At 39.9% G+C, this 27,209-nt stretch overlaps 1 protein-coding gene across 1 annotated transcript in view; it reads left to right on the forward strand.

The window, feature by feature from the left end:
• The first annotated feature begins 386 nt into the window (after nt 1-386).
• Nucleotides 387-27,209, forward strand: part of DDX10 (DEAD-box helicase 10) — a 277,131-nt gene continuing 250,308 nt past the window's right edge. Inside the window, exons 1-8 of the mRNA XM_025358098.1 lie at nt 387-695; nt 9,738-9,798; nt 11,841-11,971; nt 13,619-13,777; nt 14,839-14,959; nt 15,899-16,088; nt 23,748-23,874; nt 26,938-27,100. Of these exons, the coding sequence (XP_025213883.1) occupies nt 510-695; nt 9,738-9,798; nt 11,841-11,971; nt 13,619-13,777; nt 14,839-14,959; nt 15,899-16,088; nt 23,748-23,874; nt 26,938-27,100 (1,138 nt within the window). The 5' untranslated portion in view covers nt 387-509. The remainder of the gene's footprint in view (nt 696-9,737; nt 9,799-11,840; nt 11,972-13,618; nt 13,778-14,838; nt 14,960-15,898; nt 16,089-23,747; nt 23,875-26,937; nt 27,101-27,209) is intronic.

The raw sequence follows: 27,209 nt of genomic DNA on the forward strand, positions 1-27,209 counted from the left end.
CTGAGGAAGTACAAACGCCGTGGATGAAAATCAGAGGTCATTAGCTGTTTACTTTTGGGCAAATCTTTTGACTGGTTGGTCCGAAATGTGCAAAACGAGGGTCAAAATTTTCATTCACACTTTGTACGTGGGTACACACACACTCAGGAACGCTTCGCAAAGTTGAACTTGGAGTAAATGTGTCAACACCCCTTAAAGGTTCAGCGTATGACGTCACCATAGTAACAACAACAGTGCGCATGCGTCTTTTTAAAGAGCCGGCGTGCTCCCGGCGTCGCTCAGTCCGCCCCCGTTTCCCCAGACTGCTCCTCCCTGCAGGAGCCAATTCGCCAGTCACAGCCCTCCTTTTCATTGACGTCGTTGGCGCGTGCCCCGGTTTCAAAAGCTCGGGGGCGGGCTTTTGGGTTCGCGCATGCGCCTCTGTGCATTTTCCCCATGCTGTTTCCGCGATCCTGGCCCTAGGTGTCTCGTGTCTGGGGGTGAACCGAGATTTTGCCGCCACCGCCGCAATGGGGAAAACTGCCGACTCTCCGGGTTCGGGAGCCCGACCCGACCCGGTGCGGAGCTTCAATCGCTGGAAGAAAAAACACAGCCACAGGCAGAACAAAAAGAAGCAGTTGAGGAAGCAACTGAAGAAACCCGAATGGCAAGTCGAGCGCGAGGGTATCAGCCGCCTCATGCAGAACTATGACAAGGTGAGGCCGGCGCTGGGGAGGGGGCTCGGGCAGGCCAGCAGCTGGGCGGCGTGTCACTGCGGCGAGGGGTTGCAGAATGGAGGCGGCGGATCTGTCACCGGGACCCTGCCGGGAATGGGAGGTCACGCCGGGTGCCACAGCTCAAACCTCTGCACCGTCCTGGCCACTCTTCTGCTTGCCACACTGTTCCTAAGAAAATGATAGAAATGCGGCGGTACCTAAGGGTAGAGAAACTAATCCTGTAATAGCTACAGTCATATCCATAGTAATAATACTGATGACAATAATGGTAATAATGACACCTGCATTTTAAAGCAGTCACCATGTGCTTACAGTAATTGTTTGACTTGATCTGAGGTATGGATATTAATAATCCTACTTAATAGGTAGGAGAATTGAGGTTCTAAGAGGAATGAAACTTGTCCGAATCTCTCACGCTTAGTAGGTGGTGTGAAATTGGAAGCTAGATCTATGTCTTTCTAATCCCAAAGCCTTTGCTTTTAACCATGAAGCCAGACTGCATACCTCAACATCATCTATGCTCCTTCCTGTGCCCACCTCGTTTCTCCACAGGCTTCATGTCCGTATCCAAGAATTAGCCTAGAAAAGCTGGACCACTGGTCTGTTTCTGTCACATATCATCCTCATATTGTAGCTGTTGTTCCCAGATGAGTATACCTGTAACGATCACTTTGACCTCCTGACTTCTTCCCCAAACTCCAGGCTCCACAGGTCTGTCAATTCCTTTTTTCCCTTTCTCTAAATCCCATGTTTGTTGGCCTTGACCCACATCATTCAGCTTCTCAGCCCCCTTCTAGTGCAGTACAATCAGGGATTTAATAGATGGAACATTCTTGGAATTAAAGTTGCAATTGTAACAAATTACTGCAAACTTGGTGGCTTAAAACAACAGAGATCTTGAGGTCAGGAGTTCGAGACCAGCCTGACCAACATGGTGAAACCCCCGTCTCTACTAAAAATACAAAAAAATTAGCCAGGCGTAGTGGCAGGCGCCTGTAATCCTAGCTACTCAGGAGGCTGAGGCAAGAGAATCGCTTGAACCCAAGAAATGGAGGTTGCAGTGAGCTGAGATCGCGCCATTATACTCCAGCTGGGGTGACATGAGTGAGACACTTGTCTCAAAACAAAAAAACAACAAAACCCAACAACAACAGAGACTTACTGTATCACAGTTCCAGAGGCCACACATCTGAAGTCAGTTTCACTGGGCCAAAATCAAGGTGTCAGCAGGGACATGCTCCCTCCAGAGGTTCTAGGGGAGACTCTGTTTCTTGCCTCTTGTAGTTTCTGGTGGATGCTGGCATTCCTTGGCTTGTGGCTGCATAATTCCAGTCTCTGCCTTCTCCTGTGTCAGTCTACCTGTGTTCCTCTGTTATAAGGACGCTTGTGATTGCGTTTAGGGCCTACACACATAATCCGGGATAATCACCCCATCTCAAGATCTTTAATCACATCTGAAAAGTCACTTTTGCCATATAAGGTAACATTCATACCTTCCAGAGATTAATACATGGACATAAATTGGGATCATTTTTAGCCTGTCATATCCTAGCTCCACCATCTCAGCAGACCATAGAGCTAGAAACCTAGGAGCAGTCTTAGGTACTTCTCTCTTACCTACTCTTATAACCAGTCCGTCACACTGGTGATCTGTTCTGCTTAAATTTTTCAAATGCTTCTTCATCCTACTGCATTGTCTTCAGCCCCCATCATCTCTTGTCTGGATTACTATAGTAAATTTTGCTTTGGACAGGGATCAGCAAGCTTTGTCTGTAAATGATAGTGAATGTTTTCAGCTTTGTAGTCATAAGGGTGGAACTACTTACTCAATTGTGCCCTTGTAATACAAAAGCTGCCATAGAAATACTTAAATGAATGGGTGTTGTTTTTCAGTAAAACTTTAATTAGTGAAACAGGTGGCTGATAGGATTTGGCCCCTGGGCCTTAAACCTTTCTGATTTATCCTCTATACTTCTGCCAGAATGATTCTTTCCAAGATGAAGATCTAATCATTTTACTCCTGATTAGAACCCTTCCTTGGTTCACAGTTACTTTTAGAAAAATTGTCAAATTCAGTGTGTCAACAAGAAATACAACTCTTCAGTCTGCTGAAGAGTAAGTTATTTGTGGTCAGGCTGACCTGGTTTAAATCTCACTCTCTTCGGGTATTGGCTAGTCAGGTTTCTTCACCCCTCTAAGTCTCAGTTTCTTCTTTCAAAAAACAGAAGTTATTAGCCACCCAGAGTGTTGTAAGGCCCAAACGAGATAATGTGTATACACCAAGCGGTACATGATAGGCATATATGAAGGAACAGCTTGCAGTTTTGTGAGTTGTCCATGCTTCTTGTGCTTCTCATCCTGGTACTTGACGTTTCCACTGCGTGCAGTGAGCGGACACGTCTGCCCACTCTAAGGAAAGGTACTCTTCCTTCAAGATTTAGTGCAAACCCGTCTTCATCACCTCCCCTGGCTGAGTTAGGGCTACTGTGCATCTGTAGCATTTTGTAGAAACCTTTATGACAACATTTATCGACTGTCTGCGATGATTGACTTATTTACCTTTTTTTTTTTTGCCAGATACTTTTTTATTTAAAATATTAATGAAATAAATGATTCATACAAAATACTATGATATACATGTGACACTTAAAGGCTGATGAAACAATTATGTGCCTGCCAAATAGCTGAAGAAATAGACAACTAAATATTACAATGAAACATTTCTTATCCTAACAAAATGGCAAACCAGCATAGGCAGCTGGATTCCTCCCTCAGCTCTGGGGAAATTTTAGAACTCAAAATAAAATTACAGACAAAATTAATGTAATAGACAAGGGGAGTACATAGGAATATGCCAGAATGCTATAGTACTTGTTAATTAGGCAAAGCAATTTAAATGGGTCTTAAGTCTATTATAAGAGCAAATGGAGAAAATGTTGTATAAACAGAATAAGAACACTAAATTTATGCAATAGAAAGTACAAATGAAGAAATGCAAGGAAAGTATAAAAAATGAAAAAAAATACTTTTAAATGATAGTAGTATTAGGTCCTAAAATAATAGAAATTGCAATAAATATAAATGGATTAATCTGGTTAATTAAAGTGAGAGACTCTAAGATTTTATTTAAAATATCTAACAACATATTCTTTGCAAGAGAAAATATGAAGATATAAAAAGAAGAAAGCACATATTAACAACAACTTTGAAGTCCACACTGTGATGCCATTAATTACATCTCCTTCCCCCAGTGGTATTAATTACTCCAAATTTTGTGTCTGTTATTTCAGAATTAGTTTACTATTACTATGTAACAAATTATCACAAGCTTAGTGGCTTAAAACAACATATACATATTATCTCACAGTTTATGTGTGTCAGGGTTATGGGCATGGCTTAGCTGGGTCCTCTGTTCACAGCTTGACAAGGCTGCAATTAAGATTAAGATTCAGATTGGCTGAGCTGTGTTCTCATCAAAGGCATAAGCAGGGAAAGATCTTTTTTTTTTTGGGACGGAGTCTGGCTCTGTCGCCCCGGCTGGAGTGCAGTGGCCGGATCTCGGCTTACAAGCAGGGAAAGATCTAATTCCAGATACCATAGATTGTTAGCAGAATTCCTCGTCATGTGGTTATAGGATTTAGGTTTCTGTTTTCTTACTGGTCATTGGCTTGGGGACACTTCCAGCTTTTGAGAGTCCTTTGCCACATAGGTTTTGCCATAGACTTACAACATCACAACATGTCAACTTACTTCGGGGTCAGTAGGAGAATGTTTCACTTCGGTCTGTGAATACAGAAGAATGACATTGCACTGCCTTTGCAATAACTTCATTAACTTTTTAAAAAAATCTCTCCTACTAGACCATGAACCTTTCAAGATCAGCAACCAGTGATGTGCTCATCTTTGCACTCCCCAGAGTCTGATAGCACAGTGCTTGTCCTTGAGTAGGTGCTCAGTCAGTGTTTAGATGTTGTTTGCTGTAAGACTAAACCTTTCCCAGGCAGCTTTGCTCTGGTTGGCAGCATTGGATTATTCTTTTTTTGTTTCTTGTTTCAGTAGTAATTGTGAACATTCATCAAACTTGTGCGTGCTGGCTTTCCGTATACTCACCACAAATAACCCTGTGAAATTGTTCCCATTATACAGGTGAGACGACTTTAAGGCACAGCAAGGTTAAATGATTTGTGTAAGGTTAAACAGCTGAGAAGTGAAAAAGGCGTTCTAACCCAGGTAGTCTGATACCAGTGCAGCAAACCACTATGCTTTACTGTGTTGCATTTATTTAAATCCCATTTATTTCACTGTTGAAGGAACAGCTTTCCCCCCTGCTAAGCATTGTTCTGTTTTACTTCTTTAATTTTAGAAATATTTTCTCAAGATTTGGTTGAGAAATAAATGCAGTGTGAAATCAATTGTCAAGGTTAGCAATACTAGGATATAATTATTTGAATAGGAGGTTTATCATTCTCTAGGTAACCAAGGTGCAGGCCTTCACTATGTGGCTCCTCCGGTGGTAGCATTGTACATAAAACTTACTACATCGCCATGGTACACAGGTGGTGCTCAGTAGCCTCACTGGTGAACTACTGAACAATTTGACAGGCACTTGTCTAGGCGGGTGTGAGTATACAGGTAAAAAATACATGCCCAAGTCCCTAGGGAACCTGGGTTTGCTATAGTGTGAGGGGTTGCTATAGTGTGACACATGTTATATTAGTATGTATAAAATGTTATAATCAGTGCTGTGGAGTTAGAGGATGGTGTAATTAGGGGAAGTTGAGTTATCCTGTACTGAGCTCCTGCTGGTCAGATGCATTACAAAAAACAGGCTTCCTCTGGGTATGCTACCCTTCTTCCTGGTGGTTGCAACCTCAGGCCTGGCTTGGGAAGCTGGTGTGGGCTGGATTTCAAGCCCTGCATCTTATTCGTAGCAGATTTCATTGTGCAGTGTACAAACTGTCCAGTGGTTTACAGTTGCCAAGAATGGAGCTAAGCTTTTTTAAAAATCAGAGTTCATCAGATAGAAAAGATGGGCAAGGATGTTCTAGGTGGAGGGAACACGGGGAAATACAGAGAGGTGAAAATGCGTGGCATTCTTTGAGGGAGGAAATGCTCTTTGGAGTGTTGCATGCATTCCTGAGTTGGCTTCAGATGGGTTCGAGAAGGAGGTTGGACTGTGATGACATTGGAGGCTGCAGCAGGCAGTATAATGGCTTCTGAAAGTGTTCACATCCTAATACCTGGCACCTGTGAATATGTTAGATGGCAAGGGGTAATTAAGTTTGCTAATCAGCTGACCTGAAAGTAGGGTGATTATCCTGGATTGGGTGGGCCCAAGGTAATCACAGGTGTCCTTAGGTGTGGAAGAGGGAGGCAGAAGAGTCAGTGTCGGAGTGACGTGATGTGAAAAAGACTTGGAGTCTGTTGCTGACTTTAAAGACGAAGAGGGTCACCACCTAGGAATGTGGGCAGCCTCTAGAAGCTGGAAAAGGCGGGGAAATGGACTGTCCCCTAGAGTCATCAGAAAATAAATGCAGCCCTGCTGACACCTTGATTTTAGCCAAGCGAAACCCATTGTGGACTTTTGACCTCCAGAGCTCGAAGGTAATCTGTTTGCGTTGGTTTAAGCCACTGTTTGTGGTAATTTATTACAGTAACAGTAGGAACTTTATACAGAGGCCACACTCAATCTGGAAGCCATGGGAAGTATGTTGCGGGACTCTGTATAGAGAATATATCCGAGCTGTAAAGGTTGGAGGGTAAGAGATCAGGTTGGAGACTATTGGTACAGTCTAGGTCTTGGGTCCTTTGAGAGGCAGATGACAAAATGGGACTGGGTGAACTGGAGCTTTAGGGGTTGCAGGTGCAGGAGGGGGAATGTCTATGAAGGCTGAGGGAGAGGGAACAGGAGGAGGGAGGGAAAGGAGAGAAGGATGGAAGGAGAAGCAGGTAGGAAGAGTCTCAGACTGCAGCACAGTTCCAAGTAAACCTTCAGCCAGTCTGATGGGGAGTCACTGATCCAAAGTTGTCCATCAGAGGAATCCCTGGGCCTGCAGTAGTACTGCTGAGCCCCGCCACTGACTAGGAGCAGCCCGGGGGGAAGCATGGCTTTTTCATGGTGAGTCTAGAGAGGCCCAGCTGGCATTGTCAGTCAACTATACTTCTCACAGCAGGAGGGTGGTGTATTTCTAAGGGGTGGTGTGTGTTGGAGGGGCTGCTGGAAAACTAGGGATTGAAGCTCAGAAATGTTGAGCTAGCTGTGTTAGTTCAGCAGCTGTTTTCACTATTGCTGTAGGATTCTTTGCACCTGGGATTCATTTAGACTAATCAGCTGTACTGTATAGAAACTGCATTCAAATCCTGATTTTTTTTTTAATCAGAATTTTGTCTGGTGTAGTTGAGGCAGTTTGCTGTTCTTGACTGCAATAGGTGGAGCATTCTAGGAAGTTTTAATGCTTTTTTCACCAGGCATTATTCACTTTAGCGAGAAATAGGCATTACTAGAGAATTGTGAGAAGTATAAGAGGATGGTCAAATGTCACCCTTTTCTCCTTCTCCCCTTTCCAACTTTTCCAATAGCCGTGGGAAGCCTTTAATAAGGACCATCCCTGAAATATCTCTTCACTGAATTCAGAAGAATAGCGAGACAGATTTGTAGACTGAGTATGAGTATTATGAAGATGGAAGTGATTTTTCCCCCCTAAGAAAGGGATAAAGGCAAGGGGAAAAGAGTTATTTTTCTGAGGTGGAGTCTCGCTCTGTGGCTCAGGCATACAGTGGCACTGTCTCTGCTCACTGCAACCTCCGCCTCTCGGGTTCAAGCGATTCTTCTGTCTCAGTCTCCCAAGTAGCTGGGATTACAAGCATGCGCTACTGTGCCTGGCTAATTTTTGTAATTTTAGTAGAGACGTTTAAAAATTTAGAGATATTTTTAGGGTTTCGCCATGTTGGCCAGGCTGGTCTTGAACTCCTGACCCCAGGTGATCCGCCTGCCTTAGCCTCCCAAAGTGTTGGGATTACAGGTGTGAGCCACTGCGCCAGGCTGGGTTATTTTGTTTGTAGGAACCATAGCCATCTCCTGCTGTGGCTGCTACGTAGTCCTTGGAATATAACAGAATATCCAGAGCAGGGTCAGCAAACTCTTTTTCTGTAAAGGGCTGGATAGTCTGTGTTAGGCTTTGTGGTCCATACAGTCTCTGCAACAACTACATAGACAATAAGTAAATGAATTACTGTAGCTGTGCTCCAATAAAACTTTACTTACTAAAATAGGCAGCAAATTGGATTTGGCCTGTGGGCTGTAGTTCGCTGGGCCCTATTTTAGAACATCAGCAGAATCAAAATTTCCTTTTCTTCGTCTTCTTTTAAAGAATATGGCGCCTGAAATCCCAGCACTTTGGGAGGCCGAGGCGAGCGGATCATGAGGTCAGGAGATCGAGACCATCCTGGCTAACACGGTGAAACCCCGACTGTACTAAAAATACAAAAAAATTAGCCGGGCGTGGTGGCAGGCGCCTGTAGTCCCAGCTACTCTGGAGGCTGAGGCAGGAGAATGGCGTGAACCCGTGAGGCGGAGCTTGCAGTGAGCCAAGTTTGCGCCACTGCACTCCAGCCTGGGCGACAGAGCGAGACTCCGTCTGAAAAACAAACAAGTTATATAGTTTTCTATTGTAATGCTTGATGGAAGAGTGCTGGAGAAGTTTCATTCCCTCCAGGAGGTTAACTGACTTTAGGAAGACAGATGTGCTGTGCAATGTTTTGTTTGAGGAGCTCATTTTGCCCCTACTGTGTCTCTTGCTGGGGATTGAAGAGTGTGTTGGCAGTCTGCCTCCTTCTGTAGGCATTCCATTCCCTTTGAAAACAGTTTTTTAGCTGACAATACCACGAATGCAAGGGTGGACCACACCTACTTTTAATGCCTTGTTTGGAAGATTATCTTCTGATTGAGGTTCCTTGCTGGAACAGTATGTTATTTGAGTAAACCATTCTTGTAATGCTGGTACACTGATTCTGCCTCCTTTCCAGTGATATCTGAAATTATTTGTAGGGATTAAGACAATGTTTTAATGTTTGTATTTTCAGCATTTGAGGGCACATAGTAAACCCTGCTTGGGCTATGTTAAGAATCATAGAAAAGATGTGTAGATTGTAAAATGCAATACAACTGTCATCCCTTTACTGCCTAGAGTGTAATTTAAATAAATTAACCATATAAATGCAGCTTTTTCCTTTTGCAAATCATGAATAATTTGGCAGCATATTTCCAGAAATGAGCAGTAGTTCCTGCCTTCAGCATCTGTAATAAAATAATTCTCCTGCGCAGCTGAAATTCAGAAAATTGGGTTTGTGCTAATAAAGAACGTCAGTAATGAATATTTGAATAATGTAAAGTTAGAGAGCAAAATGTTACTTATTGTGGCTTCAAAGCATGACAGACATTTCCCCCGATTATTTTAAAATAATACTCCTTCAATAACCCCAAAATGAATAGTTATCAGGTTGGATTTCATAGGCCACTGATTTATGGTTAAAACTTTGAAAGGATTGTGCTAACAAGAAATATTTCTCCAACTTATTTCACTCTTTTTTCCAAATTGTGTGTATAGAACTATTTTCATTGTGATCTGTGGTTTATAGTAATTTTGTCCTTATTTCTTAAATTGATATCCCTTGAGGGATGATAGGAAGTATATTTTCTTCCTAAAATTGATGTGGTTGATGCTTTACTATGTTCAACATTTTGGAGGTTGGATAGTAATATGTGTGCTGTGTGTGCGTCTGTGTGTTCTGGGTGACCTTTTTTTCCTTACCAATTGAAATGCTTACAAATGTATATTCGATTCAGGGATAGCCTCTTCAGGTCATATTTCCTTTCAGAAGGAATGATGGCTTTTAATGAGAAGTGATGATTGAATTCAACCCTGCATTACCAAGGATGAGCTAGGCAGTACAATGTGGAGAAAAAATGGCTGTGTTATAAAACAAATGAATTACCCAGATTCCTTTTTCTTTTTTTCCCAGATAAATGTAAATGAAATTACAAGATTTTCAGATTTTCCCTTGTCCAAAAAAACACTGAAAGGTAGGTATATGGTGATCGTGGGATATGTTATTGGATTTCTTGGCATTTTTGATAAATGGGAGAAGATTTAGAGAGTTTAGCTTGAAAAATCTTATTTTGGCAAATTTTGATACCATGAAAATCAATGAAAATAAGCAATATTCAAGTTTTAACACTATGTTATTCTCTTTCTTTCTGGACTGATGAAAAGAAAAACGAGATTCCAGCAGCCTCTGAATAAAATGAAATCTAATTGTGTTAGTTAAAATAAGCAAGGGAACAAACCAAGATGGGACACCCTTTGTATCTGTTTGCTAGGGCTGAGATGACAAAGTATCAGACTGGGTGTCTTAACAGAGACTGATTTTCTCACAGTTCTGGAAGTTGGAAGTTTGGGATCAAGGTGTTGGCAGCATTGGTTTCCTCTTAAGGCAAAATAAGGGAAGGATTTGTTCCAGGCCTCCTTGGCTTGCGGATGGCTGCGCTCTTGCTGCCTTTTTATTTTTGGATAAATAAAAATTGTATATATTTGGCCAGGTGCGGTGGCTCATGCCTGTAATTCCAGCACTTTGGAAGGCCGAGGCGGGTGGATCACAGGGTCAGGAGTTCAAGACCATCATGGCCAACATGGGGAAACCCATCTCTACTAAAAATACAAAAATTAGCTGGGTGTGGTGGCGGGCACCTGTAATCCCAGCTACAGGCTGAGGCAGGGGAATTGCTTGAACCTGGGAGGCAGGTTCGTGCCACTGTACTCCAGCCTGGGCGACAGAGTGAGAGACTATCTCAAAAAAAAAAAAAAATTGTATATATTCACAGTGTCTGACATGCTTTGAAATATGTATATTTCATATACATACACATACGTGGAATGGCTAAATCAAGCCAATTATGTATGTGCTAATATTACCTCATCCTTTTGTGGTTAGAACTCTTAAAATCTACTTAGTAATTTTTCTTTTTTCAGTATGTTGTAATTATAGCCACCATGATATATAATCTCTCTCTCTTTTTTATTTGAAGACAGGGTCTTGCGCTGTCACCCAGGGTGCAGTGCAGTTGTGTGATCTTAGCTCACTGCAGCCTCAGCCTTCTGGGCTCAAGTGATCCTCCCACCTCGGCCTCATGAGTAATTGGGACCACAGGCACGTGCCACCATGCCTGGCTAATATTTAAAAATTTTTTGTAGAGATAGGGTTTTGCCATGTTGCCCAGGCTGGTCTTGAACTCCTGAGCTTTAAGCAATCTGCCTGCCTTGGCCTCCCAAAGTGCTGGGATTATAGGCGTGAGCCACCACCCCCAGCCTACGATAGATCTCTTGAACTTCTTCCTCCTAACTGAAATTTTGTATCCTATGATGAACATCTTCCCACTCTCCTTACCAGCTTCTGGTAACTACCATTCTACCCTCTGCTCTTATGAATTTGTCTTTTTTAGATTCTACATATAAGTGAGATTATATGGTATCTTTATTGCTGTGCCTGGTTTATTTCAGTTAACATAAGGTCCTCCAGGTTCATCCATGTTGTAAATAATAGGATTTCCTTTTTAAAGGCTGAGTCATACTCCATTTGTGTGTGTGTATGTGTGTGTGTGTATGTATATAACATATATCACATTTTCTTTACTCCTTCATGGACACTTAGGTTGATTTCATATCTTGGGTTCTGTGAATAATGCTGCAATGAGCTTGGGAGCACAAATACTTTTCAAAGTACTGGTTTTATTAATATATCCTTTGGATTATACCCAGAAGTGGAACAGGTGGATCATAGAATAACTTGTCTCCTCTTCGCTTGGTTTTCCCTCTGTGCATGTGGACTCTTCATGTCTCTGTTCAAGCTTCTTCCCATAAAGACACCGTTTGTATTGGATCAGAGTCCACCCCATGAGGCTCTAACTTAATCACCTCTTTATAGGCCCTGTCTCCAAATATAGTCATGTTCTGAGGTATGGGGCATTAGGGCTTCAACATAGGAATTTTGGGGGACACAACTCACTTAGCCTATAACACCATTCTACAGGGATTTTCTAAAGTATAATCCTTCCCTCCATGTTGCCAGGTTTGCAAGAAGCTCAGTACCGTTTGGTAACTGAGATACAGAAGCAGACCATTGGATTGGCTTTGCAAGGTAAAGATGTACTTGGAGCAGCCAAAACTGGATCTGGCAAGACTTTGGCTTTCCTTGTTCCAGTAAGTACATTGTCATTGGGTTAGACTGTCTGTTATACAATTTTATAACATTCTGTGCCCAGATGCGAATGATATAAAGAGATTTGTATGTTAGATTTCATAATAGATTGGCTAGAATGCAAGCTTCATCAAACAGGAGCCATGTGTGTCTTGTTCTCACCATTTTCCCCAGGTCCTAGCACAGTACCTTGCATGCGGCAGGCACTCAATAACTTAATGAATGAACTATTGTGCTTTGACAAGTCATTACATTCTTGATGGAAGTGGGGTGCTCCAGTATGGCAGGTTAGAGTGGTTCTGCGCTGCAGTAGGACTATTGGAAGACAGTTTCTGCTCTCACCGTTGTGAGCCTGCCAGTGGCATTTATACTTGCCACTTTGTTTAGAATAAAGCTAAAGTATGCTCAGTTTAAGGAGCTTTAGGCGTTTGTTGAGAATTTTCTGGGACATTGCTATCGGTCTTTTATGGCAGCAAAACAGTAGAGCTTCTTAGGCATTCACTTCCATCTCTGTTATGTTGGTCTCCTAATCTTTCATTCCTATAAAATGACCCAGAAAAATCTCATTTTAGTTTTTGTTCCAAATATTGCAAAAACCACTTTTCTCTTAAATCCTAGTGTCTGTCTATAGCTAGAGAATTCAGTTACTGTATAACTACAGCAGCTGCATGGATGAAAATTTATTTACTTATTTTTATTTTTATTTTTTGAGATGAAGTCATGCCGTGTTGCCCAGGCTGGAGTGCAGTGGTGCAATCTCGGCTCACTGCAACCTCTGCCTCCCAGGTTCATGTGATTCTTTCTGCCTCAGCCTCCCAAGTAGCTGGGATTACAGATGCGGACTACCACGCCAAGCTGATTTTTGTATTTTTAGTGGATATGGGGTTTCATCACGTTGGCCAGGCTGGTCTTGAACTGACCTCAAGTGATGTACCCACCTCGGCCTCCAAAGTGCTAGGATTATGGGCGTGAGCCACTGCGCCCATCCAAAAGTTTTAGTGTGGTTATTTTGAAAATGATAAATATATTCTTTTTTTTTTTTTTTTTTTGGAGACGGAGTCTCGCTCTGTCGCCCAGGCTGGAGTGCAGTGGCCGGATCTCAGCTCACTGCAAGCTCCGCCTCCCGGGTTCACGCCATTCTCCTGCCTCAGCCTCCCGAGTAGCTGGGACCACAGGCGCCCACCACCTCGCCCGGCTAGTTTTTGTTTTTTGTATTTTTTAGCAGAGACGGGGTTTCACCGTGTTAGCCAGGATGGTCTCGATCTCCTGACCTCGTGATCCGCCCGTCTCGGCCTCCCAAAGTGCTGGGATTACAGGCTTGAGCCACCGCGCCCGGCCGATAAATATATTCTTAAGTGTGTTGTAAAGGTCTGTGGGTTGCACATACCTTTCACTGGTAGCCAATTTCCTGATGGCGTGGCTCTGGCAGCAGCTGAGCTACCATGGGGTTTCTTTTCCCTTTTGTCTGAGTTGGGGGTGGATGATTCTGATGGAAGATAAACAAAATCATTTACTTTGGGCCGGATAAAACTGGAGTGGTATGTCTTCTGCTTGGAAGATCCCTTTGATTTGGAGGGGCAAGGTTGAGATGCAGGCCAAAAAGCTGACTTCTGATGACTTACTGAACATCAATTTGCTATCTTTTTGAGGTGCTGGAAGCCTTATATCGTCTGCAGTGGACCTCAACCGATGGGCTGGGAGTTCTCATAATATCACCTACGAGAGAACTGGCCTATCAGACCTTTGAGGTTCTCCGAAAAGTAGGAAAGAATCATGACTTCTCAGCTGGTCTCATCATTGGTGGAAAGGTTCGTCCTTTTGTCTATGTCCTTCCTTTCCTTCTGTAACCTATACTGAAGTACTGTGGCTGTTGACAGGGAGGCAGCAGAGACTTCATCTAAACAGACTGACCTCCTAGACCAGGGCCTCATGGGGTAGTAGCACCTTGGTATGGTCACTGCTATCTGCGATCTGGTTGCCAATTTTGCAGGCCCAGAAAGTCCATTTTTTTGTCGGGGAATCTGAATTGATTAGCCTGTCTAAGACATATTTACTCTAATCCTGTAAAGTTATTTGTTGATATTCATTGGGAAAGATATTTCCATATATGAACTAGTACCTTTTAATAAGGTATCTATCTAAGAGGTTGAATAATTCAGAGCATTGCGACACCAGCAGCAGAAGAAAGGAAGGTAGATTGTTTGGAGGAATATTTAAGACCTGCTGCTCACTTTTGTTCTTTTGTACAGCACATCTAGAATGCCTATATCTGCTAGAATCTCCTCTAGACTGTGGGGATAAATACTTGAGTTTTTATGCAAACGTGCACAAAAGAAGAAAGAATAGCATCACAAACCCTCATGTACCTGTTGCCCAAGTTTCACAATGAGCAATATTCTGTTTTTCCCCCAGCCTTCAGGACTGTGAGAAGTGGTTCTTGTATCAAGGAGAGAACCTCGGCTTTTTTCAGTTCACAAAGTCCAGTCCTGGAGTGGTGTCAGAGTCTGTTCAGTGTCCCTGGGTCCTGAATTAAAGAATGAGAGTGATTCCAGTTTATGTCAGTTCTGATCCAAATAGGAAATCCTGATTTGGAGTATTCATTTGATTATTTTTTTTCTTAGCCTCAAAATCCTGGGTATGAATAAGAATTTAGAACTCTGAGCTCCTTATGTCTTCCCGTAAAGACTTTTTTTTTATTTAGCCCAGAAATGTGGATATGCTGCAGAAATACAAGGGAAAAGTTAGTTTATTTCCAAGAGTATCTAAAATGCTGTGATGAAATGGCACATGCAGGTGGCTTTTATAGCTTTGGTACAGAGGCTGCTGAGAGTGATGTGTCTCTGTAATCAAAATAAATAACTGCTTTCAGGATCTGAAACACGAAGCTGAGAGGATCAACAACATAAATATACTCGTGTGCACACCAGGTCGACTTCTTCAACACATGGATGAAACAGTATCTTTTCATGCTACTGATCTCCAAATGTTAGGTGAGTCAAATGAATTTCTGATTTAAAAAAAAGGCTCAGACTTAGGAGAGAGCCCTTATACATTTTAATGATAGAAATTTTATGTTGGATAAATGTTATGATTCAAAACAAACTTAAAAATTACTGACACATTTTGGCATTTGAGCTCTAAACCCAGAAAGTATAACTAGATTTAAAAAAATCAGAAGAATATATGTACTTTTATATGTGAAATTAGGCACATTAATATTAGACCGTGCCAAGATTTTTAACACCTGCTTCTAATAACTTGAAAGGTCAAGTTGGCATTTTTTTAAATGAACTTTGTCTTTTTGGCTTGGGAATACTACCTAATGTGTATTTTTAAATCAACTTTATCTTTGAATGTTTTTGATTTATAGGAAAGTTGCAGTGGAGAGTTCCTGCATTATCCTTCCCCTGGTTTCCCCTAATGTTTTTGTTTGTTTGTTTGTTTGTTTGTTTTGAGACAGAGTCTCGCTCTGTTGCCAGGCTGGAGTACAGTGGCACGATCTCGGCCCACGGGTTCAAGTGATTGTCCTGCCTCAGCCTCCCGATAGCTGGGACTACAGGTGTGCACCACCACGCCCAGCTAATTTTTGTATTTTTAGTAGAGACTGGGTTTCACAATGTTGGCCAGGATGGTCTCGATCTCTTGACCTAGTAATCCACCCACCTTGGCCTCCCAAAGTGCTGGGATTACAGGCCTGAGCCTGTGTGCCCGGCCTTCCCTTTGTGTTAATGTCTTACGTGACATGGTACTTTGATCAAAACTAAGGCTAATATTGATACATCATATAAATTCCAGACTTTATTCACGTTTTACCAGTTTTTCTGCTAATGTTCTTTTTCTGTTTTAGGATCCAATCCAGGATACCCCATTGTGTTTAGCCTAATGTGTATTTTAAATATGATAATTCAACTTGCATTTTCCTTTTTCAGTTCTTGACGAAGCAGATAGAATCTTGGACATGGGCTTTGCTGATACCATGAATGCCATTATTGAAAATCTCCCCAAGAAACGTCAGACTTTACTTTTCTCAGCAACACAAACTAAATCTGTAAAGGACCTTGCACGCTTGAGTTTGAAAGACCCTGAGTATGTCTGGGTTCATGAAAAAGCAAAATATAGGTATGTACTCTTTGATTCAATCAATATAAATGTTTTTTTCTTTTTTAGTTTAGGGATTTGATATTTTAAATATCTGTTTTCTGGGAATTAAGACATTCTATGCGTTATTGGTTATGCAAAGCATAGTAAATATACCAGTTAAAATTACCCAAATTCTTGATATATCTTTAAACGTCAGGGTACTCGAATGTAGCATTTCCCAAAATGTGGTCTGGGAGGGGAACAAATGTTTTTCCATAGATGTTAAGAGGTATTTTACCGTTTACCAACACTACCTCTCCATAAACAGAGAAGGGATGAGATAGCAAATGGTGAGTCAAAGTGAAACAGTTTTATTTCTATTTCTCAGAACCTTTAATATTTTCATGGACATTGTGATTGTTCAAAGCAGTGGAAGGTGGTTGTAGCTTGCTACATTTACCAAAATTATTTGCGTACGGAATCATCCTTTTTAGCAGGATTATGCAGTACTAATGTGTTATGGAACACATTTTATCAAGCGCATTAGTATTTAGCAAAATACCTTTCTGTCTAAAATTCTAGCAACTATTGTTTTTGTCTTGGTCTCACTAAAAAATACAGCGTAAAGTATGTGTGTTACAGTGAAATATGTAAAGTATGTATGTTTGTGATATACAAGTAGTTGGGGAAATTTTTATTTATCTATTTTTTTGAGACAGGGCCTTGCTCATTCTGTTGCCCAGGCTGGAGTGCAGTTGTTTGATTGTAGCTCACTGTAGCCTTGACCTCCTGGGCTCAAATGATCCTCCTTCTTCAGCTTCCTGAGTAGCTGGGACAAGTAGGGCATACCACCATGCCTGGCTAATTTTAAAATTTTTTGTAGAGTTGAAGTCTTACTACATTGCCCAGGCTGAGCAAATTCCTGAGTTCAAGCAATCACATCCCACTTTGACCTCCCAAAGTGTTGAGATTACACTCAGGCATGAGCCACTGTGCCCAGCTGGAATATGTTTTAAGTTGTATTTTTATATGACAATTGGAAGCATATGTATTTGGTATGAATCACTGCAGACTTCCAGGAGAAATGTTTTCCAGTGAATATAAGTTGGATTCTTTGTTGAAGATAGCAATGTAAATTCAACTACTATTATTTATATCTTAAATTTTTTATTTCTTCTTGCTCTGAAATGTTAGCCTAAAAAGAAATAGGTTTGGAAAATGAATTGTGTTATCTGGAAATTCCTTAAATAGAGAAAGTATGAGTATTCAGGCCCATCTTGACCTTGTGTAATAGATGTCTAGGATTTTAAAAGCCTGAGAAGAGAGAAGCCAGATTCTTTGCTCCTAGGTTATCTTGGGGAATCTGAGTACTGGTATCTTTGACTTTCAAGAACTTGGGAATGGAATAGTAAGATACGTGAGGTATAGCTTTTTCCCTTGGCTTACTTTCGAGTAGACATTGATCTCTTAAAGTGTTGAGATAGCTATGAAAATTTTTGTGACAATTAACAATTAACTTGAAAATATAAAGACTGCCTGTCTAGGATTTTTCAGTTTTCTTTTTTTGCTATTTGCCTCCAGCTTATTTTTAATATTCATCAGACAAATTTTTTAATCATTAGATGTCTCTAAGACCTTTCATAATTTATGCAAGTTAATTTGTACCTATTATTTCCTATCACCAATTTCTGTAGGTAAGAGTTGGTTATTTTCTGTAAATTATAAAGTTCTGGAAAAAAACGACAAAGACTTTGATATTATTTCACAAATGATTTTTGAAACCCAGTCCCATCACTTATAAAAGTGTGGTAGACAAAATTTTCAGAAAAAATTTTGGAAGGCAGACACATATTGACATAATTTATAAAACCTCAGATTATATGATAATGGCTGTGGTTTTCTAATATTCCAAATTTATAGGAAACATAAAAAAGCAGATGCTCTTAGGAATTTTGTCTAATATCAATGTTAGCTTTTCCCCTTTAGTAGCTTATCAGTGTGGTTCATACACCATGAGAGATTATATTCCAGAACATTTTAAATTGTTAGAGAGTATCTACTCTCAAATTGTGAAGGACCCAACAACTAAAGAAAAATCAGATCTTTCCGAAGTTGTAAGCCAGAGCATACTTTAGAAAAAGTATACTAGTGTTTTCATTATGTTGTTATATATAGACAACTGGTATGTCCAATGATCTTATTTTTGAGAGAATATGCCTTTGGGCCATAGTGATTTGCTGTTTTTCAGTGACCAGTTGAATTCTATGGTGGATTATGAAAATCTTCAAATTTGAGATCTATCATGAGTTTATGTTATTAGGTATATACAAATTTAGTATTGCATTGTCAATTTGAAACATTAATCATTATGAAATGCTTCTTTTTTGTGTGTGTGTGCTTATTTTCTGTGTACAGTGTGTCTTTTTTGGATTTGTTTTTTTGCCTTTTTCTTACTGGCTTGGAGGAGCCCTTTAGATAAATTATTTATTTGTAATACGAGTAGCAAAACACTTCCCTACTCCCAGTGTTTTTTTTATTTTATAAAATGTTTCTTTTTATCTTTACTAATTCTTTTTTGCCTTTAAGTATGTTTTTTTTCTCCTTCCTTCCTCCCTCCCTCCCTCCCTCTTTTGATGGAGTCTCACTCTGTTGCCCAGGCTGGAGTGCAGTGGCGTGATCTTGGGTCACTGCAGCCTCTGCCTCTCAGGTTCAAGCAATTTTCCTGCCTCAGCTTCCCAAACAGCTGGGATTACAGGTGCTCACCACCGTGCCCACCTAATTTTTATATTTTGAGTAGAGTCAGGGTTTAACCATGTTGGCCAGGCTGGTCTCGAACTCCTAACCCCGGGTGATCCACTTGCTTTGGCTTCCCAGCTACTGCGCCTGGCCAGCTTTAAGTCTAGTTTGATATTAGTCTATATATAGCAATTTTCTTTTAGTTAACATTTGCATGGCGAATCCTTTCCCATCCTTTTACTTTCTACATTGTTTACACCCTATGTTTTTAGGTTTGTTTTTGTGAGTAGCATATTTTTAATCTGGTATGATAATTGCTTTTGACAGTTAATTTAATTATTCTTTAGGTCCCTTTACTTCTTCCTACCTTTGTGTCTTCATTGTTAAGTATTTTAATTCCACATGTATCTTAAACCCCATAAGCCACTATTATCAGTTTGCAACATCAGTATTTATTTAGACTTACTTGATTCTTCTTCTTGTATTGTCATACTTCCACCTGAGAATTTTTTTTTGCTCAAATAATTTCCTTTAGTGCATACTTGTTAGTGAACAGCGTTTTGACCTTTCTGAAAACCTCTTTATTTCATCTTCATTTTTTTTGAAGCCTATCTTGGCATTTTTTTTTTTCCCTCTTCAAAGACATCTTTGTTGTACTCCCGGTTCCATTATTTCTGTTAAAGTCATCTGACAGTTCTCTTGTTCTTTTGAAGGTAATTTTTTCTTTTTTTCGGCCAGCAAATGTCTTAAGGTCAGGCTGTCTTGATCTGGTCTAGCCTGGCAATTAGACTCTGGGATTATCCTGTTTCTGGTTTGTCCTGAGACTTGGGGTATAACCTTCACAGATGGGGAATAGCCTTTCTCAGGGTCTCAACCAAAAGACTGAGGTGTCTACCAGGGCCCGTCTGTCTTGGCAAGTTGTGAACCTCATAGCATTGTGACCCTGCCAGAATGTCTGCTCAGTTCTATAGTTTCCCAGTTCGTTGCTTTTTGCTTGTTTTTCCTCATTATGCCTTATGTACACTCAGTTTAGGGGTTAGCATGCTCCTCAAGGGTAAATTGTATGAAAAATTTTAGATTCAGTTTTCATTCTCTCTGGGACCTGGGACTGACATGTTTAGACTTAAGGCTGCTACCTTGTTTCCTGTCTTGCAATCAGCAGATGCTTTTGGGGAGAAAAGTGAGGTTGTTAACAGAGGGCTTGGCTCAGGGCATTTCCATTTTCTCCTTTAGCACCTCAAGTCCTACCTGCCTTGGTTGCTCTCAGGTGCTGTCAGTCTTTTTGTTTTGTTTTGTATTTATTCATGCTTTTATAGTTGCTATTCTAGACCAAAGGGTTAATCTGATACAAGCAGCTTCTTAGTCTTGTAAGTTTAGCAGCTGATAGAAACTATTGCTTAGCTCCGTTATTTCATCAGGGTTTGCAAAATTGTGATATTTTAATTGTATTATTTCTTCATTAGTTTAAATAATTTCATATCAAACAGCTTTCACATGAACTGTGTGATTATCTGAGGTACAGTTCTTACAGGAAAGCCAGAATATTAGAATGTATGCTTTACTCCCTTTATCTGCTTTAACACCAGTGAGTTGGTTCCCTAGTATTTTCTGAAGGTAAGCAGTGTTTGTTTTTTGGTTGGGGGTGGGGGTTGTGTGTACTAAAAATGAACTAAATGTACTAAAAAAATTTTAGTAATTAATGATGAATTAATGATACTTAGATTTAAACATCTTTTTATGTCCTTGAATCAATAAAAATTTTTATATTTAATATTCATCTTGTGTCATCCCAAACTTCGCTAGTAGTTGCTTCAAGTTAATATCTCATTTCTGTAGATACATTTTAGTAATCTTTGGTGAACTTTTTGCTTTCTGGTGTTCTAAGTTTATCTTATATATTTCCAGTTCTTATAAAATCCTTCTATCAGGATCCGGTATATAAAGACCATAGTCTGAGTGCTAATGGGCATGGTCATTGTGTTAAGCTTCACAGTGGACAGGCCTTTTTAAAAGAGTTCAGCTGATAATTACAAATTAAATTTAGGATTACAAGGTTTTTATTAAGCCTCATTTAAAAAATATGTGTCTCTTTTCTCTTCTGCCAAACATTAATTCCTAAAGACTTTTGTTTCATCTGTAAGTCAGTATATCTAAAATAGTTTCAGGCTAATACCAATATTATTACTGACAATATGATTACTTATAAAAGTTTAAGATTCCTTTGCATTTCTCTTTTTTTCCTTAGACATCCCAGAAAAGATGTGGGAATCACATTCCTTCAAAGGCATTTCCTTTGAAATAATTCCTTTGTCATTAAGTCGTCAACTTGATATATATTTGGGCTTGCTTCATTTTGCTCTTTTGTATAACTGCATTCTGTTTCCCATAATTCCCTATAGATATGGCCTATTTCTTATTTAAAGACTGTTTTTTTAGAGCAGTTTTAGGTTAACCTCAACAATGAGAGGAAGATACAGAGATTTGCCATATACCTGCTGTCCCCATGCAGCCTCTGCCATTATCAACACTCTTGCTAGAATGGTGGTGCATTTGCTACGATGGATGAACCTATGTTGATGCATCCTTATCACCCAAAGTCTATTACTTTAGGGTTCACTCTTGGTGTGGTACATCCCATTAATTTGGACAAATTTATAAAAACATGTATCTACTGTTACAGTATTTCACAGTATATTCACTGCCCTGAAAATCCTTGGTGTTTTGCCTATTTATTTATTCATCTCCCCTGACAGCCGCTGATCTTTTTACTGTCTCCATAGTGTCGTCTTTTCAGAATGTCATATAGTTGGAACCATACAGTATGTAGCCTTTTCGTATTGGTTGCTTTCACTTAATATTATGCATTTAAGGTTCCTCCATGTCTTTTCATGGAGTGATAGCTCATTTCATTTTAGCACTGAATAATATTCCATTGTCTGGATGTACCACAGTTTATTTTTCTATTCACTTTGAAGGACATCTTGATGGCCTTCAAGTTTTGGCGATTATGAATAAAGCTGCAATAAACATCCTTTTGCAGATCTTTGTATAGACATATGTTTTCAACTCTTTTCGGTAAATACCAAGGAACATGATTGTTGGGCCAGGTATTAAAAGTATGTTTGGTTTTAAGAGACTGCTATACTATCTTCCAAAATGGCAGTATCGTTTTGCATTTCCACCAGCAATGAAGGACAGTTCCTGTGGCTCCACATCCTTGCCAGCATTTGGTGTTGTCACTGTTCTGGATTTTGGCCATCTAATAAGTGTGAAGTGACATATCATTATTTTAATTAACTTTTCCCTGTTGACATATGATGTGGATCATCTTTAAATTTTTTTTTTTTTTTGAGACAGGGTCTTGCTCTGTCACCCAGGCTAGAGTGCAGTGTAGCATGATCATGGCCCTCTGCAGCCTCAGACTCCTGGGCTGAAATGATCCTGCTGCTTCAGCCTCTCAGGTAGCTGGGACTATAGGCGCATGCCACCCTGCCCAGCTAACTTTTGTATTCTTTTGTAGAGACAGGGTTTCGCCATTTTGCCCAAGTTGGTATGGTATCTTTTCATATGCTTATTTTTTATCTACATATCCTCTTTGGAGAGGTGTCTGTTAAGATCTTTGACCTCCTTCCCCCTTTTAAAATTGGGTGTTTCTGTTCTTATTATTGAATTTTAAGAGTTCTTTGTATATTTTGGAGAACAGTCCTTTATCAGATTTTTTTGCAAATATTTTTCTCCCATTCTGTGGCTTATCTTCTGATTCTTTTGATAGTGTGTTTCACAGATCAGAAACATTTAATTTTAATGAAGTCCAGCTTATCAATTCTTCCCTTTATGGATCATAACTTTGTCATATCTAAAACCAATTGACTTGTATTTTTTGGTTTGTCTGTCCCCCCTCCTTTTTTCTTTCACTGTAAACACACACATGGGTGGGCATGAATATGCATATATAATGTATAGCCCCCTGATAAATGGTACCAAACTATCTGTACTATTCCGCCACTTGCCTCTTTCCTTAACAGTGTATCCTAGACATCACTCCACAGCAATATATGGATAGTTTCTTCGTTCCTTTTTTACAGTTACATTATAATTAATGTGGCTGTGCAATCGTTCATACTGCAAGTCCCTACTGATGGACATTTAGGTTGATTTTGATCATTTTTTGCTTTATAAATAATGCCATATGTTTGTGTGTGTGTATATATGTGTGTGTGTTTAAAACCAGAGTAATGTTGGAATAAAGTAGATTTATTAGTTCAAAGAGTAAATGCATGTATATTTTTCTCCAAGATTTTATAATGAAATTTCAAACATATGGTAAATTGAAAGACTTTTACAATAAATACCTTATAACAAACACCTAGATACTACCTAACGATAGCATCCATTTACTTGCTTTCATCCATCCCTTCTAACTCTGTATTAACCCATTTTAGTTTTGATGGATTTCAGGGTAAATTGCAGATATCTGTATTCTCTCTAAATACTTCACACATATTACTAATGAGAATTTAATATTTGTACAGATTTCTTTCTTTTGGTATAAAATTTGTATGCAATGAAATATGAAAATTTTAAGTATACAGTTGACTTTGATGAATGTGTATATCTCAGTAATCTAAAGCCCTAATGAGATGTGGAATACTAATCAGCCCAGCAAGTTCTCTTAAGCCTCTTCTTAGTTAATCCTTGACCCCGCATTTTTAGAGGTAATCACTGTTCGTGTCGTGCTTTGTTTGACATTGATTTTCAAGGGATTTTGAATGTGTTTTAAAGTGATGTGTTGAATTCATATCCCAAGGGACAATAGAGAAAAATTATTGTTTTTTTAGTGTATGTGTGTAGGAAATTTGCTTGAGAGATGTGCCACTATTAAAACTTGTTTCCTTTTTTGGTCTGGATTTCAGTTACTTACATGACATATTTTAATGTCTTTCTTTTCCTTAATTCCACAAGCACCCCTGCCACTTTGGAACAGAACTACATAGTCTGTGAGCTGCAGCAAAAAATAAGTGTGCTGTATTCCTTTTTGAGAAGCCATCTGAAGAAGAAGAGCATTGTATTTTTTTCCAGTTGCAAAGAGGTATTGGCTGTTTAGTTTTCTTTCTGAACGTATGTTGAATGTCCCTTTTGAAATGGCAAATCAATTAGACAAATTATTGTATTGTACGAGAAGTACAGTGCTAGGTGTGGTGAGGGATCTTTAGTGTCCTTGTGGTAAAGGAATCTGTGGTTGAGACTTTCAACTCCACAACGGCAGAAACTGTGTCTTTTCTTAGGCATTCTGTTAAGTGCTAACAATACTGGAAATGTAGTCCTCAATAAATATTAGTAGAATGAATAATTGTTAGCCAGGCTAAGCAGAGGTCTTTATAATCTGATACCTCCCTTACCCTCCAGGAATATGGGAATGAATATATCATTTATTTCCATGCCTTATATCTTTGTTTATGCTGATCTGTCTGGAATGGCCTCCCTGCATCCCTTCACCTAAATCTGGGGAAATACTTATTTTGAGGCTAAGTTCAAATGTCATACCTGAAAGTCCCTTTCTGACACTCCCTTTTGAAAGAATCAGTTGCTCCCTCCCCTAACCTTCTGAAGTGTTTTGTTTATATCTTAGTTAATAAACACTTCTTGCTTGAACACTAGCCCTGTGCTAGGAATAAAGAATGAGGATTTCAGAGATGTCTAAGAGAACTTTGTCTCCTCTCTTGAGGAGAAGGGACCACCATCTTTGTGCATGCGTGCGTGCATGCGTGTGCCACTTCTCCTGTACTATATTTCAGATTCCAGATGACTTCTAGGGAATGTAGTAGATCAATTCTAAATTTACAGCTTTTGCAATAATTTTCCATAATAAATATGTAGATGAGTTTCTCTCTAGCTTATGGGAAATTAAGTGGTGATCTGATGCTGTTGTCTACTGAACCTTATTTTAACATGTAAAGGATGACTTTAGCCTTGGTGCGGTGGCTCACGCCTGTAATCCCAGCACTTTAAGAGGCTGAGGTGGGAGGATTGCTTGAGTCTAGAAGTTGAAGACTAGCCTGGGCAAGATGGCAAGACCCTGTCTTAAAAAAAAAACAAAACTTCAGTTTTTTAAGGACCTATCTTAGATTTTCAAAGCTTTCCAGATCCCGGGAGCATTCCTCAAGGCAACTTGGAAGTGTGTCCTGAGCAGTAGCCAACCACAAAACCATAAACTTCACATCTCTTAAAGAAGACTTAGTTGGTTTTTGTATCTAGATACTAGGAAATGATTCTGAAAGTTCTATTTAAAGTTCTGTTTAAAGTTTCTACTCTTTAGGAGATGGCATCAAAGGTGGCCTTGGCATAGTTGCCCACGGTGGCACTGCAGCCCCTGGTCGAGGTATAGCAATTGTCAATACCCACCATCAGAAGTGGCTTCTTGGGCATGGGGCCACGATGATGCCAGTGCCTCCTGAGGTGGGGACAAGGCTCACCAGTATAGAGCCACAGAGGTCTGTCACTTTGCAAGGGCTGGTGGGCTTGCTGATTTTGTTCCTCCAGTAACCTCTCGGCACAAGGACAGTGGAGAGCTTGGCCAGGATGATGGCCTCTCAAATGGCAGTGGCTACCTCCTTGGAGCACCTGATACCCATATCAATGTGGCCATTGTAGTCCCCAATGGCAACATGCCTTGAACCCAGTGCGTTGGCCAGTGTGGGCCGCTTTTGCGCCATATAATCTTTGAAACCTCATTCTTGAGAGATGCCCCCAGGAAAATGTCAATGACCTGAGACTCCTTGATGGGCAGGAGAAGAGAGAGATCTCCTCCAGGGACTTGGTCTTCATGTCCTTGACCAGGCAGCACAGCTTAGTGACTGGCATCCCTTCCTTGGCTTTGCCAGTGGCCTTGGTTGCAGGTGCTGTTGCTGAATCCTCTGCCGAGGCCTCTGTGGTTTCCCATTCCCTGTCCTGTGGACCCTTCTGCTGCACCAGCATCATCTGCCATTTGGTGTCTTCTTGGAGAAGCTGTTTTTACATCTTTACAAAAGAAAGGCCTAACTCTAGCTGTCTCTAATCCTTGCCTGATACTGTCCCAGAATCAGAACCTCCCGGGCAAGTAGCAAATTGCATTTGAGAAAGTAAATGACTAGTGATTGGGTAACAAGTCATTTTGCAGTTCACTTGGTTTCCCATTCTTTACTTTCAGCAAAACTGAAGAGAGACCTTATCTTTCTCTTTAACTGAGCGAATAGATCACCAAAAATTATTTGGAATAATGCATTATGAGTTTTGGCCTGTTTTATAGGAGCTCAGAGTTAAACTTCCTTTGAGTTTTATTTATGTGAACAGATTTTAACCCCCATGTTAGAGAAAATAAAATAATGTTGAACTCTTTTCAGTCTAGCAATCCATAGTATCTGTTTATGGGTACATAAAGAGAACCAAAACAATTAACTCTATATAGTCCCACACATTGAAATATATTTACAGTGTTTTTATTTATGTCTAACAGTTTTTTAAATCAAATCCCAACATATTTCTTGGTTTGATCAGTTCTGTACTATTGATTATTTTAATAATTGCTGAGTCTGAGAGGAAAGTTCAGTCAGCCTATGGCCACAGGAAATTAAAATAAGCTTTTTCTTTTGTAGGAAATGAGGTATGATAACATGATCAATAAAAGGCTTTCAAGCTTCAAACTTAAGATGCAATTCTGTGACGTTAGGGAATAGAAATGTGAATTAAAGGAGGGAAGGAAATCAAATTTCTTAAAATTAAAGAAGAGTTCACATTTTTTACTTGGTTGGAATTGGGTATCACATTGCTCTGCTGATGAGAATCTGTGGGATACATTCATAAGAGATAAGTGTTTATTTTAAAACATCAGTATTTACCAGAAATTGTGTTCTTTGCTATGATTGAAATTTTGAAAGATTTCAGATACCAATACAAAAATATAAGAAGAGCATTTTTTTGAAAATCAAAGGAAATACATGAGCAAAAATCTTTGCAGACCACAACTCTAAACTACGTTTCTCTTTCTCTGCTCTATATTTGAACATTTTTTTAATTGGTAAAATTCGTGCTGCTTAATACATTTTTGCTGTCCGTCTTCTAAGCTTTATTGCTGTCATCTGCCATAAGCAAACTTATTCTTCTGTTGATGCCCCAGGTCCAATATCTGTACCGAGTGTTTTGCCGGCTGCGTCCTGGTATTTCTATCCTTGCCCTCCATGGTCGACAGCAGCAAATGAGAAGAATGGAAGTCTATAATGAGTTTGTCCGTAAGAGAGCTGCGGTACTCTTTGCTACTGATATTGCAGCCAGGGGGTTGGGTAAGAAAACTTCCTACCATGAAATTTCTGTGATCATGGGAAATGTAATTTGCTTATAAAGTATATTTTGGGAAATCTGATAGACTCAAATACTTGAGTTTCTTTTCTT

Source organism: Theropithecus gelada, chromosome 14 (assembly GCF_003255815.1).
Source record: "Theropithecus gelada isolate Dixy chromosome 14, Tgel_1.0, whole genome shotgun sequence".
In the NCBI taxonomy this organism is placed as follows: domain Eukaryota; kingdom Metazoa; phylum Chordata; class Mammalia; order Primates; family Cercopithecidae; genus Theropithecus; species Theropithecus gelada.